Source organism: Balaenoptera ricei, chromosome 5 (genome assembly GCF_028023285.1).
Source record: "Balaenoptera ricei isolate mBalRic1 chromosome 5, mBalRic1.hap2, whole genome shotgun sequence".
In the NCBI taxonomy this organism is placed as follows: domain Eukaryota; kingdom Metazoa; phylum Chordata; class Mammalia; order Artiodactyla; family Balaenopteridae; genus Balaenoptera; species Balaenoptera ricei.
In genome coordinates, this window is record NC_082643.1 from 51,017,285 (window position 1) to 51,032,750 (window position 15,466).

Genomic DNA, 15,466 nt, shown 5'->3' on the forward strand with positions numbered 1-15,466 from the left:
CAAAGTATGCCAAGGCTAAGGAGGCTACAATCATCAGAAATCAGTGCCTTTCTCTACTAAAGTAAAAAAGAGAAATCAAATTAAAAAGTATTTGACTCTAAAACAGGAAAGGTTTAATGTGAATGAAATTCTAGACTTAAAATATTCCAAACTTTATAGAATTATTGACTATCATACGATACAAACACAAATATTTACTATTTTGTTTCTAAAGAACATCTTAATACCAGTCCAAAGTTACTCTTAACTAAGTATAAAAAGCTAGGTACTATGCAAGCAATAATACAACTCATTCAGCAGGCACTTTAGTTAAGAAAAAGCAGGAAAGCAGTCAAAGCACGGCAAACCTGAAAAATCCTTTAAGTAAAAAGTTTGACGTAATGAATTTCAATCATTCCAGAACTTTGATTCCTACAGTCTTTAAAAAGTATTGTTTCAGCACCTAGTAATTGGTAAGCTGCTATAATTACAGATCTGTGATTTCTTTCATAACACCATAATTAATTCATTTAACAAATATTTATTTAGTATTACTATGGAAAAACAAAGATTAAAATATCTATGGGGACTTCTCTGGTGGCGCAGTGGTTAAGAATTCGCCTGCCAGTGCAGGGGACACGGGTTCGAGCCCTGGTCTGGGAAGATCCCACATGCCGCGGAGCAACTAAGTCTGTGCGCCACAACTACTGAGCCCGCGTGCCACAGCTACTGAAGCCCATGGGCCTAGAGCCCGTGCTCCTCAACAAGAGGAGCCACTGCAATGAGAAGCCCGCGCACCACAACGAAAAGTAGCCCCTGCTCACCACAACTAGAGAAAGCCCATACGCAGCAACGAAGACCCAACGCAGCCAAAAATTAATTAATTAAAAATAAAAATAAAATATATATGAACACTGCCCAAAAGACGCTTAAGAGTCCAGAAGAGATGGCACAGATTTAAAGGGTAGAAAATGGTAAAGAGCCTAAGAAATCCACAATCTACTTAAATTGTGAAGATTGCTCAGAGGGGAAAGAGATTCTATGCAGTTTGGTGGGGGAAAGAAGTAAGGGGTGCAAATCAGGGAAGGGATCGATGATGGATTTAAAGGAGAAGTAGAATTTAGACAATGAAAAGAGGCTTTCCACTGCAAAGAGATGAGAATAGCAAAAAAGATGGAAAACTACAATGAAATAATTTAATTGTGCAGGAATGGACAAACCTACAAAATACTAGCTGATAATGCAGAAGTTAGATATTCTAAGCTCTGGCAACTGGAATATCCAGGTCACTTCAAATCACCAATTAAAAGATCTAATATTGTACCAACACACTCTATTGATGCTCTATAAATACTTCTAAGTTAGTGAGCCATGACTCCTTATACCAATTATTCTTCCTGATGGAATGAGATGGTGAAATAAATTTTATTCATACTGTAACTCAGAATAAACTATTAATTCTCATCAGAAGACATATTAGTTCTCCAATTTTGAGTATACACGTTCAAAGTTAGGCAAGAACAAGGACCCCCCCCAACTTTCCTTTCAGTTTATATATACAAGAGACACATCTGATACTCAAGTTTCACTTTGAAATCATGATGTAAAAGCTATGTTGTTCCATTCACTATGGCAAGATCAAAGTGTTCTAGTCTCAGCTCTGCAATATTGTGCAAGTTGCTTTAGTGCTCTGTGCCTCAGTTTCCTAACTTGTAAAATAAGGGGGTTCCACCTGGATGATCTGCAAAGGGCCTTTCAGCTTTAAAATCCTATACCCAGTTAACTGTACATCACAGAAGTCATTGTGCCAAAACTAACTATAACAAAGAGTATTCTTTCCCTTAACACATGTAATAAAAATTAGCCTTTATTAAGCACATACTAAGTCTTAGGCTCTTTCTATTCCTTATTTCATTTAATCTTCATTACACCCATCAGAGTAGGCATTTTTCCTATTTTACTCATAAAGTTTTAGCCATCTCTTGCCTGTTCAATTAGGGGTGGAAGGCAAGGATTCAAATCAAGGTCTAACTCCAAAGCAAGCCCTAATAAACCACACTATAAAACTTGGTGCCTCAGAGAAAAATATCAGACAGATAAAATACATGAACAAAAGCTGAAGGGGTGGGCTGTGACTATGGTAACCTGGAGAGAGCATGGTCTTCTAAGAGCACAACTCAGCTGCCTTGAAGCCAAGGTGGGAACGGACAAGAGAAGCCAAATATCAGTTTGTGTGTGTGTGTATGTGAAATCTCCTGATTTTCAAATGAAGGAAGATAGATTCACCAGCTTTCAGCTTCTGCTTTAAACAGTTCTAACTCAGATTTTGTGAGGTTAATTTTAATAATTATATAAATTTCCAAAATTCCCAGATAAGTATTAAAATATGGGGCAGCAGCAATAAAGCCTAGGCTTTGATGTAAGGTAAACTTTGGTCGAATCCCTGCTCCATTACTAGCAGTGTGACCTAAGTCAAGTTACTTCACCTCTCTAAGCCTCATTTCTTCATTTGTAAAGTGAGGATACTATCACCTATCTTTCAGGGTGGTTAGGGATCTAAGGAGAATGTGAACTATAAAGAGCACAGTACCCAGCACAAGGTAAGAGCTTGACAAATGAAAGCTATTATTTACCCTTCAGGATCTCAAGAACACAGAACGTGGGATCTATGTTCATAGACAACCCAGTAATGTCTACGAATACTACCCAAAGTTTACCTTTAAAATGCCATACCTTGGACTTCCCTGGTGGCGCAGTGGTTAAGAATCCGCCTGCCAATGCAGGGGACACGGGTTCGAGCCCTGGTCCGGGAAGATCCCACATGCCGCAGAGCAACTAAGCCCTTGCACCACAACTACTGAGCCTGCGCTCTAGAGCCCATGCGCCACAACTACTGAGCCCGTGTCCCACAACTACTGAAGCCCGCGCACCTAGAGCCCGTGCTCTGCAACAAGAGAAGCCACCGCAATGAGAAGCCCGTGCACCGCAACGAAGAGTAGCCCCCGCTCGCTGCAGCTAGAGAAAGCCGGCGCACAGCAACAAAGACCCAACGCAGCGCCCCCCCCAAAAGTCATAGTTTGTCACTTTCTTGTAGATCTAAAATTACTCTCAAATTAAAAGCTTAGTTTAAAAAAAGTCATATACACTCATTTCTAATAGACACTTAACCAAACTTCGAAGAAAGTTTATCCTAAACCTAAAATCGAGCCAACTTATCAAATACTGTTTGCAGTAGCTAACAATTTTTTTAAAGTGACGCTGCAAATCCTGTTACCACGAGTTCAGACTTCTGAATGGGGTGAATGGAAGGGAAATGTGTTTCCAAAGCAGTTTGAGCGCGAAAGATCCCTACAACGTCCGAGGGAGTATTTCCCAAATATCTGGGTAAGACTGAAAAACGGGGTCCGAACTAATAACACATGGCAGAACGACCTGTCTCCAATTGAAGGGACAGGGGCAGGCAGCTTTGTGCCCAAACTATCGTATTATTCTTAGCCAACTGCTCTGGTCAACAGCTGGGTTTTAAACCTTCTTGCAGTCTTCCCCAAAGTCCCATTCCAAACCGCGAGGGAGGGAGCTGGACTTTCCTCACCGCCAGGGTAGACACTGGCGAAACGGGAGGGACAGGCCCGCGGCCCCGAGGGGCGTGGGAGACAGGTCGGGCCACCCCTGCCCCGGATCGATGACTTCCCGGGCGGTACCACTCGCGGACCACCACCAAGCGGCCTGCGGAGCTGTTGTCAGCAGGGCCGAGCCGCCGCGCTGCGGGTTTCGCTGGGGGCGTGAGGAAACAACTCGAGGGTTTCAGGAGAGGAAGGAAGGCACAGGGGCAAAGGGGGAGGAGGCATGTGGACTCCTGGCCCACGGTGACGCGCGGGAGGTGACCTCCGGGCCCCCGAGTCCTCCGTCCCCGTTCCTACCCGGACCCTTCCCAAGTCCCGGACCCGCCGCTCCTCTCACCGTCTCGGCTTCTGTGTGCTGGGGTCCGGCACTCTGACCCCCCATAACCCCGCGGAGGAAATTCATCTTGCCGCTCAGCCACCGGCTCCACCGGCCCCGTCGGGAAAGAAAAGATAACTTCCCCTGTCCTCCGCAGGGCCTGGCCCCCAAGCCCGCACTCAGCGCTCTCTTGCCGCCGCCACCACCGCCTCTTACTCTGCTGCAGCTCCTGCCCCCTAAGCCCGGAAACAGCCTCCACCACCTGTCGAAATGCGCATGCGCGGGGACGTGGCATTACGTGGCTGCTCGAAGGGCGAAGGCAAGGGGGAAAGTAGGCGAGAGGAGGCCGGTAGCCCGGGTCCGCCCAAGCCCCGCCCGCTGCGCAGGCCCCGCCTCCCTCCGCAAGGACACACCTCCTACCCCAGCCCTGCGCTGGTCGCTCGGGCTGGTCTCAACCACCCACGTGGTCCGAGCCCTGCCCTGCCAGCTGGAGAGAATCCGGATAGTGTACGCTTTTTGGCTTTCAGGGTGTTTAATTGTCGCCGAGCGGACTTACTGCAAGCTGTCAAATCTGGGGTCGTATTTTGTTGAGTCGAAAGTGAAATTTTCCTTCGGCCGACCTGACAGGTAAGGGTTCCTGGCCCCTGGGAGGGTTCTTTTGGTTTCGCGGTGTAGCAGTATCGGCGTTGTGGCCTTCTCGTCCCCGCAAATTGCATTTCTTTACAGGGCTTTGTTTGGTGCTAAAAAGGGTGCTAGAGCCCCCTCATTCCACTGCCACGGGAGGGCGCATTTCTCAGCTCTTGCTCTTCCAACCTGCTAAAAGGAATTCCTGGATCTAAATACCGGGTACACCGCTATTTTCCTGTGGTGTGGGGAGGAAACCACTCGAACCCTGCATTTAACTTACTAGAGAAAATACATTGATCTGCCGTGTCAGTTCGGCAGCTAGTAGCATGACGTTTTGTTATTAACTCTAAACCCCTACATTTTCAGTGTGGTTTTTTTTTTTAGCATGAAAAATGGCATTTTTCAAATCGGTATGCCTTGTTTCTTTCGAAATGAGAGTGCCAGGTCCACACGCTTATGGAGTAGTCTTGTAAATAAATATCTTGAACCTAAAAAGCGCAGGGTCTAGTTAGCTAATTGATTAATACACGTCTCCACTTGGATGCCCCACAGGTCTCAGATTCCCCAGCCTCCCTTAAAGAAAACAAAATCAATGTGCTTTTTCTGCGTGCCCTGACACGCTCTTTGGTACCACTAGCCAAATAATTGCCTAAGCTAGAAGGAGGAAGCTGGGAGGAATCTGAAACTCTGGATTGCACCCCCATGTGTTCAGTAGTCAATCCTGTCATGTCTATTTATAGAATATTGCTCAAATAGGTCTCTGCTCTCCATGCTCTCTGTTTCTGACATAGTTTATATTGTCATTTTTCACCAAGATTACGGCAATAGCTTCCTAACTGGTTTGTCTGCATTCACGCCCTGGCTTCCTTCCAGTCGTCTGCAGTCCACCCTTGGGTGAGCCTGACAATAACAAAACATCTGTCTGTGTTGATCTTCTTCTGAAAGTCCTCCAGCTGTTGCCCATTCTCTCCATAATAAAATCCAAACTCCTTAGCTTGGTGTACAGGCCTGTTATGTTCTGGCTCTTGCCTGTCTTTCTAGCTCCTGTCTCCCTCTCATACTCTGGATATATGCCTGGATATGCCCTTCCCCTCCCTCCACTTCATCAAGGAAACTCCTGCTAGTTCCTTAAGACTTTTTTTTTTTTTAATTTATTTTTATTTATTTTTCGCTGTGTTGGGTCTTTATTGCTGCTCACGGGCTTCCTCTAGATGCGGCGAGCGGGGGCTACTCTTTGTTGCGGTGCGTGGGCTTCTCATTGCGGTGGCTTCTCTTGTTGCAGAGCATGGGCTCTAGGCTTGTGGGCTTCAGTAGTTGTGGCGCGTGGGCTCAGTAGATGTGGCTAACGGGCTCTAGAGTGCAGGCTCAGTAGTTGTGGCGCACGGGCTTAGTTGCTCCGCAGCATATGGGATCTTCCCGGACCAGGGCTCGAACCCGTGTCCCCTGCATTGGCAGGCGGATTCTTAACCACTGCGCCACCAGGGAAGCCCCATATTTCCTTAAGACTTAACTCTGGCATCTTCTGAAAGCTCTCCCTGAAATCCAGATACGTATGTATATGCTAGCACTTTGCAGTTGTTGATATGTGGGAAGCTCTCAATAAATGCCTGTTGAGCCGGACTGTTAAGGGCACGACTATGTTATTCATTTTTATGTCTCTGTGGCTTAGCATTGTCCCATAAAAGGTATTTGATGGATACATGAACAAAACATTAAAGGATATATGAATATAATGCTGAGGAAAAAGGTCCTTTTTTCATCTGTAAGGTGGGATTGCAGATAACACATATCTCAAAGGCTCTGGTGCATGTTCCTTTCCTAGTGCCAAGGTTTTAAGCCTGGGTGACTTGGAGAACAGTGGGGATAATACTGCCAAAAATACTGTACACTAAGCATTGTCCTCTGCTTTAAAACTGGACACTTGACATTTTGCTTCAGACATTTTCCATGGGGGCATTTCATTGCAGCCTAAAAAAAGTAACCAATAAATGCTCAGCATTTTTATTACCAAGTAATGTGTGCAAAGAACTTCACCCAGTCCCTAAGCCTTACCCCTCCCTGAGCCTCTCCTCCCCTCCTCCCTGTGCCCCACTCTTCCCCATTATCAGAGATAAAGCTCTGAGGTCAAGTGGGGCTCATGGATGTCTATCACATGTATTATTTGGTAATAAAAAGCAGCGCCTTGACATCTTAGCAGAATTATTTTAAGACACCACCCTTTTCAAAATGCCCTGCTTTGTTTTAAATTTTGGTGAATGTAGTAAGTCACTAACAGCGTGCTATGAGTTTTCCCTTCATTTGACCTGTTTTCTTCCCTAACAGCCTCCACTGGCCAGGAAGGACTATGGGCAGGAGGAATGGACAGTTTGGGACAGAGGAAATGAGGGTGGAGCCCCCAGATTTCCCCTTGACCTCACAGTCTTGCCTCTCTCCTGGTGTCTGGGAAGGGGTAGAACCGCTTGATGCTTCCAGGAAAAAGAGGAGGCAGAGAGGGTACAGTGCCTAATTTTTCCCCCAATCGGGCGTCTGAAAGGGGAGCAGCCATGAAATGGACTGAAAAGAGAAAGGAGATTACATGCAAATCCAGTTCCACTGATTTTATAGAGAAAAGTCAGAGACCACGTCTCGTTCCTATTTGTACCCTTTACTGATCTAGCATAATTCCTTTTACATGGCAGATGCTCAAGCACCATTTCTTAAATAAAGGAAGAGAAAAACAAGAAAAAATTGTGACTGCCTGACTTACGCCCTTATACTTCTCCCTTTCTTAAGTCTAAATATTCAGTATAAGAATGTCATGAATCATTAAAATACGTATAATCCAAAATTTTAAGTTGGGTAAATTAAAATGATTTTTCTGACAACAGAGCAACTAACAAAATTTATTGGTTTGAAATCCACTTTTAGAATTGCTTCCTTACAATCCCCTAGTTCAGTCGCTCTCCTCAGTGGCCCACTTTCCCCATCCTTTCTTACTTTCTAGTGGCAAACTCAACAATAACAATGAAATATCATTGCACAAGATTGTGTTTTGATTGAGGGTGGTGGTGATAGGGTGGGGTGTTGTCCATACCTGCTTAGGAGGACGAGTGGAGGTGATAATTTGTGTTTGAAATATATCACATACAGGTTTTTAAAGACTAGTTACTGGAAAATCAGGGTTCAAAAATATTGTCGATAACATTATGTATTAATTTTATTCATTAATCAAACAACACACAGCAAAATAAATTGATAATGATGAAGCAGCAATTGAAATTCATAACCAATCAATAGTAGCAGTATCAAACACATTTGTGCTCTATCTTTGCTAGACTGTCTATTCAAGGACTTTACATAAAATGATTTACTTAATCCTCACAACAACCTTATGGGTAGTGTTATTAGCCCCATTTTTCAGATGGCGAAGCAGGCACAGAGAGTAACTTGCCTGATGTCATACCACTAGGAAGTGGCACAGCTGGGACATAAATTGGCAATCTAACTCCAAAGCCTGTGCTCTTCTGTACTATGCTATCTGACCTCTCTAGACGTAATGCAATGATCATGCACTAAGTAGAAAGGTGGTCTACAAGTCTCTGTGTAATCTGGCCCCTCTGTTGTCTCTCTGACCTTACCTCCTGCTTTATTCCTTCTACTCTAGCAACACTGGCTTGCTTGTGTTTCTGAAATTTGATTTCCTCTCATGGCCTTTGTGCTTGTTTTTTCCTGTGTTTTGGTTGTTTGCTACTCTACCCACATAGAGAAATGCCTCACTCCCTTCACCTTATTTAAGTCTGCGCAAAGGCTACTTGGGTCTCTCCTGACTGTTTTAAGTTGCAACCTCCCCATACTCCTTCTTCCTCTGCTCTGCTTATTTTCCTCCGTAGCACTTATCAGTCTGATACATTATTCTCTTAGGATGCCATCAAGTTCACCTCAGAGAAAGAAAGAAAGAAAAAAACCCCAAAACGCTGCTGACTATAAGATGCCATCTACCAAAAGACACATCCCAATTTTAGGTTTCATAAAATGTGAAGAAATGTTCATCATAGCATTAATGGAATCTTGTTTATTGTATATTTCCCCACCATCAGCTGAATGTAAACCCTTAAGGGTAGGGATTTTAGCCCTTTTGTAAATTGCTATATCTTCAGCGCTTAAGCACAGTATCTGACGCATAGACAGCACTTGGTGGCTCTTTAATGGGTGAATGAACTCCCCAAATGAGGAAATTCCCACTTTCAGCTTGTATGCTGGAAGCAGACATTCTGCAGTGTTGTCGCATGGCGTGGCAGCCAGACTTCCTCAGTAGAGTCTGGAACAGGGTCCTCAGAAAATTATACTAACTAATTTTAGTTTATGAATATTTTGTTGGCTTTCAGTAACCAACTTAGTAATTAACACTTAGTCATATGTAAAGACAAACGTCTGTGGAAGGTCTTAGATTTTTAGGATCAGATAGCAGCGCATTGGGAGAACCATCTCAACCTCCCAGTGGCAAGCTCACTTTTGTTTGAAATTCGTTACGCTAATGCAGTTATTGTCATCGTTATAGACTCCTCCTTCTTCCTCTTTAAGACAGGTAATACATTCATATGGTTAAAATATTAAGTACAAAAGGGTATTTAGCAAAAAGTCTCCCTACTATTCCTTGGCCACCCAGGCAATTAATATAGACAATTATTGTTTATCCTTCCGGATATACATATATGTATATGTACTCTCTCGCTTGTAATAACACAAGTAAATGTAGCACATTGTACACACTGTTTTACACCTTACTTTTTCCCATTCAATATATCTTGGAAATTGTTCCATACAAGAAGAGGTATTCTTCATCCTTTCTTATTGTGTTCCATGAAATGCTTTAAAAATCTTTTTTAAAGCCCTAGGAATTCCTTGGAAGAGGAGGGTGCAAGAAAGAGGGCCCCCATCCTGCTCCATTTGATTGATTTCATTTGTTTATACTTCCTACGTCATTTGAACAAAAAGATTCAGAGGCTAAAATGTTGGACAGCCACCTCTATCAGGAGATGCGAAACATGACCAAGGCAAGCACTTGGAACAGTCAAGTAGTTTCACATGCTCTAGAGTCCAGGGTGCAAATTTCTGCTCTACCTGTTTTGAGAAGAACAATAATAGTATCTTCCTCATAGGGTTGTTGTTAGAATTTTATTAGATAATAGCTTTAATGTGCCTAGTACTTTAGTACATGAAGCAGAGTAAGTACTTAACAAAGGTTAGAGTGGAGACTCAGATATCTTTGGTGTATATCATCAATTTCTTAACAACTGAACATTTAAAGATATTACCCTATAATAGTACTCAACTCAAACTTTATTGGCTCATGTTACTGAAAAGTCTGATACTTCAGATATGGCTTGATCTGGGGCATCAAGATAATCTCTCCAGGATCTGGGCTTTCATTATATCTGGACTCTGCTCTTTATATTGGTTTCTTTCTCTGGCTCTGTACAAGGGCAAGTTGGCTGTCAGTTCCTGCAGTCCTATAACCTCCCAGGACCAAGTTCATCAAGGAAGACTCCTCACCTCTCTCCTTAGAATCTCAGCAAAAGTCCTCTTATGACTCACTGGATCTTATTGGGGCATGTGCCTTTGTGTTGGGCCAATTCCTATAGCCCTGTGTGTGAGATGCTCTGATTGGCCTTGATTCACACGCCCACCTCTAAAACAAACAGTGGGAATCCTCCCCTCAATTCAAAGCATATGGCATAATAACAGGGGAACAGGGACTTTCTTCAAAGGAGAGCTAGACTACTGTTCCAGGAGAAAGTTTATCAGGATAGGAAAAATAGGATAGATGCTCACTATATCCCCTGATGGACTTGACTGCTTGCCAGTTTTTTTTGAAAAATATTTTCCCAGCAGTGCCACTAGCATTTGCTCGCATCAGTACTGTTGCTCTGTGAAAGGTTCAAAAGGTCATGTTGCATTATTTAATAAAAGTAATTTTGGGACTTCCCTGGTGGCGCAGTGGTTGGGAGTCTGCCTGCCAATGCGGGGGACACGGGTTCGAGCCCTGGTCTGGGAGGATCCCACATGCCACAGAGCAGCTGAGCCTGTGCGCCACAACTACTGAGCCTGTGCTCTAGAGCCCGTGAGCCACAACTACTGAAGCCCACGCGCGTAGAGCCCAGTGCTCCGCGACAGGGGAGGCCACCACAGTGAGAAGCCTGTGCACAGCAATGAAGAGCGGCCCCCGCTCGCTGCAACTAGAGAAAGCCCGCGCGCAGCAACAAAGAAGACCTGACGCAACCATAAATAAATTAAAAAAAAAAAATTTTACATTGCTTTGTATTTATATCTTCAAGCAAAGCCATATCTACACCCTCTTTTAAAAAAGTACAGTCCAGGTGTGTTTCCATTCTTTGGAAAATAAAATAAAGAGAATTGCTTACTTATGAAACACCTTAACTAGGAAATCCCATTTTCAGTTCCAACGGACTTTTTATAAGACTGTTTATTAAAGGACAAGTTTATCAGCTCCAGGCCCAGGCACTCTTACCTCCTGTACAGAATTTGACTGTCACCTCTCCACACCCACTGTGTTCCCCCAACCTCTATAACTAGCTGAACAGGCAGGTCCTGAATAGCCAGGATGGGGTTGAAGATTTTACTGCCCCATTGCACAGCTAGACTAGGTCCTTTGAAGTTCGCATTACTAGGTGATGCCAAGATTCCCTGTAAGCTTAAGATGACTTAGTATGGAGTCATTGCCACGTTCATCAGCAGTTCATGACCCAGAGCAGGTTGCAGCTGACTGTCTCATTTGCCTGAGTCTGTGGCCCAGGTGAGTACAAGACCAGGGGAGTCTGTAGGCTCTCTCTTGAGATCAGAGTACAGCCGGTCAATGTAGATTTGGCCTCCAGGCCAGCAGGATGGTAACTGACCTGGACCAGAACTTTTCAAAGCCAGCCCACATGTCAAAGATCCCCTCTCTCCCCAGTTCCAGTTCTTTAATGATGTTGACTATGAGCAACCAATGGCCTGTGATGGCAAACACACTGTATGAATAATTGGGGCAGGCTCAATAACTCGCAGATATTAGGTGGAGGGTCCAGAACTGGCATGCAGTTTGAGGAAAGAAGAGGGAGCTGGGTGTGGACATAATGGTCTGCCCGCGGCTCAGGCGTCCATGGGCAGAGGAATGGAAGATGAGAAGATTATGAGCACAGAGAGGCAGAGGAGAGAAGTCTTCTCTTTAGCTTGACTGTTTCGTGATGCTGCCTTGCCCAGGATCTCAAACACCATACTAGTCGTGGGTAGTATAAAGAACTAGAAGAGCTCCAGCTTACGCTTCCCACTACCCTCTCCCTACCTCCAATACCCGCATACACACATGGCCTTTCCAGGGCAGGGCCACAGTTTGTGAGACCCGAAGTGACCCACAACCAAGTCCTTAAGCTGCTCCCTCTCTCCCAGGTATGCGCATAGTGAGTCCTAAATAGCTCAGAATCTGAGGTCTCAATAGGTCATTGCCACAGCCAGTCTCCTTCCTGTGAGGGCAGTGCTAACTAGGTCTGGTTCAGGTTTCTGGGTCAGAGCAAAATGACTATACTGGTATTTGGGTACTTATTTCATGGTATAATAAATATCAAGATCTTTGTTTTTTTTAAAAGCTCAAAATTCATAACCATTTAAAACAAATCAATGAAACTACAAATTTAACACATTTCATTTTAATAGAATTAGTGATTCTAAGTTCTGCTGTGTCCTTCAACTTCGGGAGAGTTGCATATCTGATGGGTTGGTTGGACCTGAGTACAGTGCCTTCCTGTACCTTTCAGTCTTCTGCCTGGAGCTTTTGGAATCTTGGCCTGTAGGTAGCTACTCAGGTCTGGCCAGAGACTTAGGCTCCCTGTTTTTGATTTTTCCTTGCCATTTTAGGAAGGATGGTCCCTCTCCGGGGCTAACTCCTGCCTTCCCCGGAGGAATGAACCACTTTTTCAAAGAGCTTTTCTCCTAAAATTCATACTCAGCCCCTCCCTCTTTTTGAGGGGTGGGGTGGGGTAGGAGATGGAGTTGCAGGAGCTGATTGATAATGAGAGGGGGTTAGAAAGGCTTCTGTGAAGGAGAGAAGAGGCAAAGAAGAGGAAGGGGAGAGAGTGGTGAAAGAGATCCAAGAAACTGAATGAAACTGCTGACTAATATCTGCAACTAGAGTATTATACCCACAAAAATACAGGGTTTTTTTTTTTTTTTTCTTCAGTACTTAAAAATAGCACGGTATAACAGAATACTGAAAACAGATGTGCTTGGTTTCCTGAACTACTGATTCAGCAAACATCTGAGTCTCTGTCCTCTCTGCCAGGCCCTGCTATAGGTTCTCTCCCACTCTAGGTTCATTCTGGAGTGCTAAAATTCTTATTCCCATTTCATAGAGAGCGAAGCCTGGGCTTCAGCATGGTATAGGTCAAAATGGCATGTTTTGTTTGCAAACCTAAACAGAACTGGGTTTTCATTCTAGTCCTGCCACTTTTGAATGGTGTAGTCTTGGGCAAATTAAACTTAACTTTGCTATATCTGTTTTGATTACCTTCTGCCTTGCAACAGAAAACCAAAGAATGCCTTAAAACAAATTGTCTGGGATGTAAGCTGGAATCTTTCTGTTAAGCAGATACTTGGCTTGAGGCTTTCATCTTTTTTGTTACAAGCTGGTTGTAGTTGCATCCTTATCTGGAAAGAAAGAAGGGCAAAGGTCAAGGTCAAAAGTTGTCTATCAACAAGTTATCTGTTCTTCCCCACTCTTTTTACTCTTATAACTTTTATTCTGAACTAATTTTAGAATTGAAGAAAGGTTGCAAAAATTGTACAAAGAATTCCCAAATATTTTTCACCCAGATCAAACTTAACATTTTTACCCCAATTACTTTATCATTTTTTTCTCTCTAAATATATATATTTTTCCCCTGAATCATCTGGAAAAGAATTTATAGGCATGATGTCCCTTTACTTCAGTGTCTAATTCCTAACAACAAAAACATTTTCTTAAATAACACAGTGCAGTGATCAAAACCAGGAAGTTAACACTGATATCACTGCAATTTTCTAATCTACAGGCCTTATTCAAATTTTGCCAGGAGTCCCAATTATTTTCTTTTCTGGCCCAGTATCCAAACCAGGATTACACTGCATTTTGATGTTGTCTCTATAGTCATCTTCAGTCTGGAACGGTTCCTCTTTCTTTGTCTTTTATGATTTCAGTATTTGGAATAGTACAGGATAGACCAGTTATTTTGTGGCATGCCCCTCAATTGGGGTTTGTCTGATCTTCCCGATTAAGTTCAGATGGTGCATCTTTGGCATCTTTGCTAGGAATATCGCAGAAGTGCTGCCCTTCTCACAGTGCATCGTCTCAGGAGGTACATAACATTTGTTTGTCCCACTATTAGCGATATTAATTTTGATCATCTGTTTAAGGTGTTGTCTGCCAAACTTCTCTACTGTACATTTAACTATTTTTTTCCCTTTGATGTTAATAAGTATAATTGGGGGGACATGCTTTAATATTGATAAATATCCTGTTTCTCATCAAACTTTCACCCTTCAGTTTTAGCATCCATTGATAATTCTTACTGAATCAATAGTAGTTGCCAGTCTGCTGTTCGTATAAAAACCTTTCCAGGAAGCTCCATCTTTCAACTTCTACCTATTTTGTTAAGAACTTTGCCCAGCCTTAGTTGCAAGAGAGCCTGGGAAATGCATTATTATGTTATTCTGTTTTGGTATAGGCATATTGCTACCCCCAGTAAAATTGGGGTTCTCTTAAGTAAAGAGGGGAGAATAAAAACTTACTACACCTTGCCAACCCAATAGCATCATTGTAAGGATTAAATTAAATGGTCTTTGTAAAAACATGTACCAAGGAGCCTGTAACATGGTTGATATTTTAAAATATCCCTCCCCGACCTGTGGGAACAGGGTTTTGTTTGTTTTGTTTTGTTGATCACTTGTGGTCACATAGCTAGTAAATAGCAGAACAGGTCTACAAACCCTAGTCTGGTCCCTACACCATAGTTTCCTTTTGTTGGCTTTAGAAATTCTGTATTCTCTTAAATCTTTTCAGCTATATGACTAAAACTACCTCTACAGTATATTAATATATAAAACTATAATCTATACAACTGTTGTAGAATGGTCCTGTTTACTAGATGAAGATAACATTATGTATATATTAAATAATAAAACCTGACTTAAATATCTTTATATTTGGGTGTGTTCCTCTCCATGTAGTCCAAGGCAGTTGTTCTCTTTTGGGGTAATGGCTATTAATTCCTCCAGGAATCATAATCTGGAAAGACTTCGAGGGGAAAATGGTTAGAGAATAAGGGTGTCTGCTCAGCATTATAGATAAATACAACCCCGTGTTTTACTGATTCTTTGCAGTTTTAAAAATATTTAACAGAAAGAGAGAATTGTAAAACTCCTTTGTCTCCTGCCAACGTTAAGAATTGGAATTTTAAAATTCCCTTATCACAGAATCAGTATGAAAGAACATAAAATTTTAATACCAGTTGGCAGCAGAAAATGTCACTTCATTTAACTCAGAATTTTACACTGAACATCATGGAGAATAATAATATCAGTACATGACAGAAATAAAAAATGATGATAGAAAAGTGATAAATCAGGATACAAAATTGTATATACTCAATGATAATAGCTAAGTTTAAAATATATGGGGAATTCCCTGGCAGTCCGGTGGTTAGGACTCTGCACTTCCACTGCAGGGGGCCAGGGTTCGATCCCTGGTTGGGGAACTAAGCTACCACAAGCTGATCCTGTAAGCTGCTTGGGGTGGCCAGAAAAAAAAAAAAAGATTAAATAAAATAAATTTAAAAATTGGGTAAGTATTTAAAATATATACATAGGAAGAAGCCTAGAAAGAGATGTAGTACGATGTGAATTCAGAGTGGTT

The 15,466-nt window shown here is 42.8% G+C and overlaps 1 protein-coding gene across 3 annotated transcripts in view; it reads right to left on the bottom strand.

The window, feature by feature from the left end:
- USO1 (USO1 vesicle transport factor) overlaps positions 1-4,218 on the bottom strand; it is an 88,733-nt gene extending 84,515 nt beyond the window's left edge. For all 3 annotated transcript variants that reach the window (XM_059922832.1, XM_059922830.1, XM_059922831.1), the window contains exon 1: positions 3,940-4,218. Coding sequence is in view for 2 of the 3 variants with exons in the window: in XM_059922830.1 (XP_059778813.1) it covers positions 3,940-4,005 (66 nt within the window). In the remaining variant the exon portion in view is untranslated. The remainder of the gene's footprint in view (positions 1-3,939) is intronic.
- Positions 4,219-15,466: the final 11,248 nt, after the last annotated feature.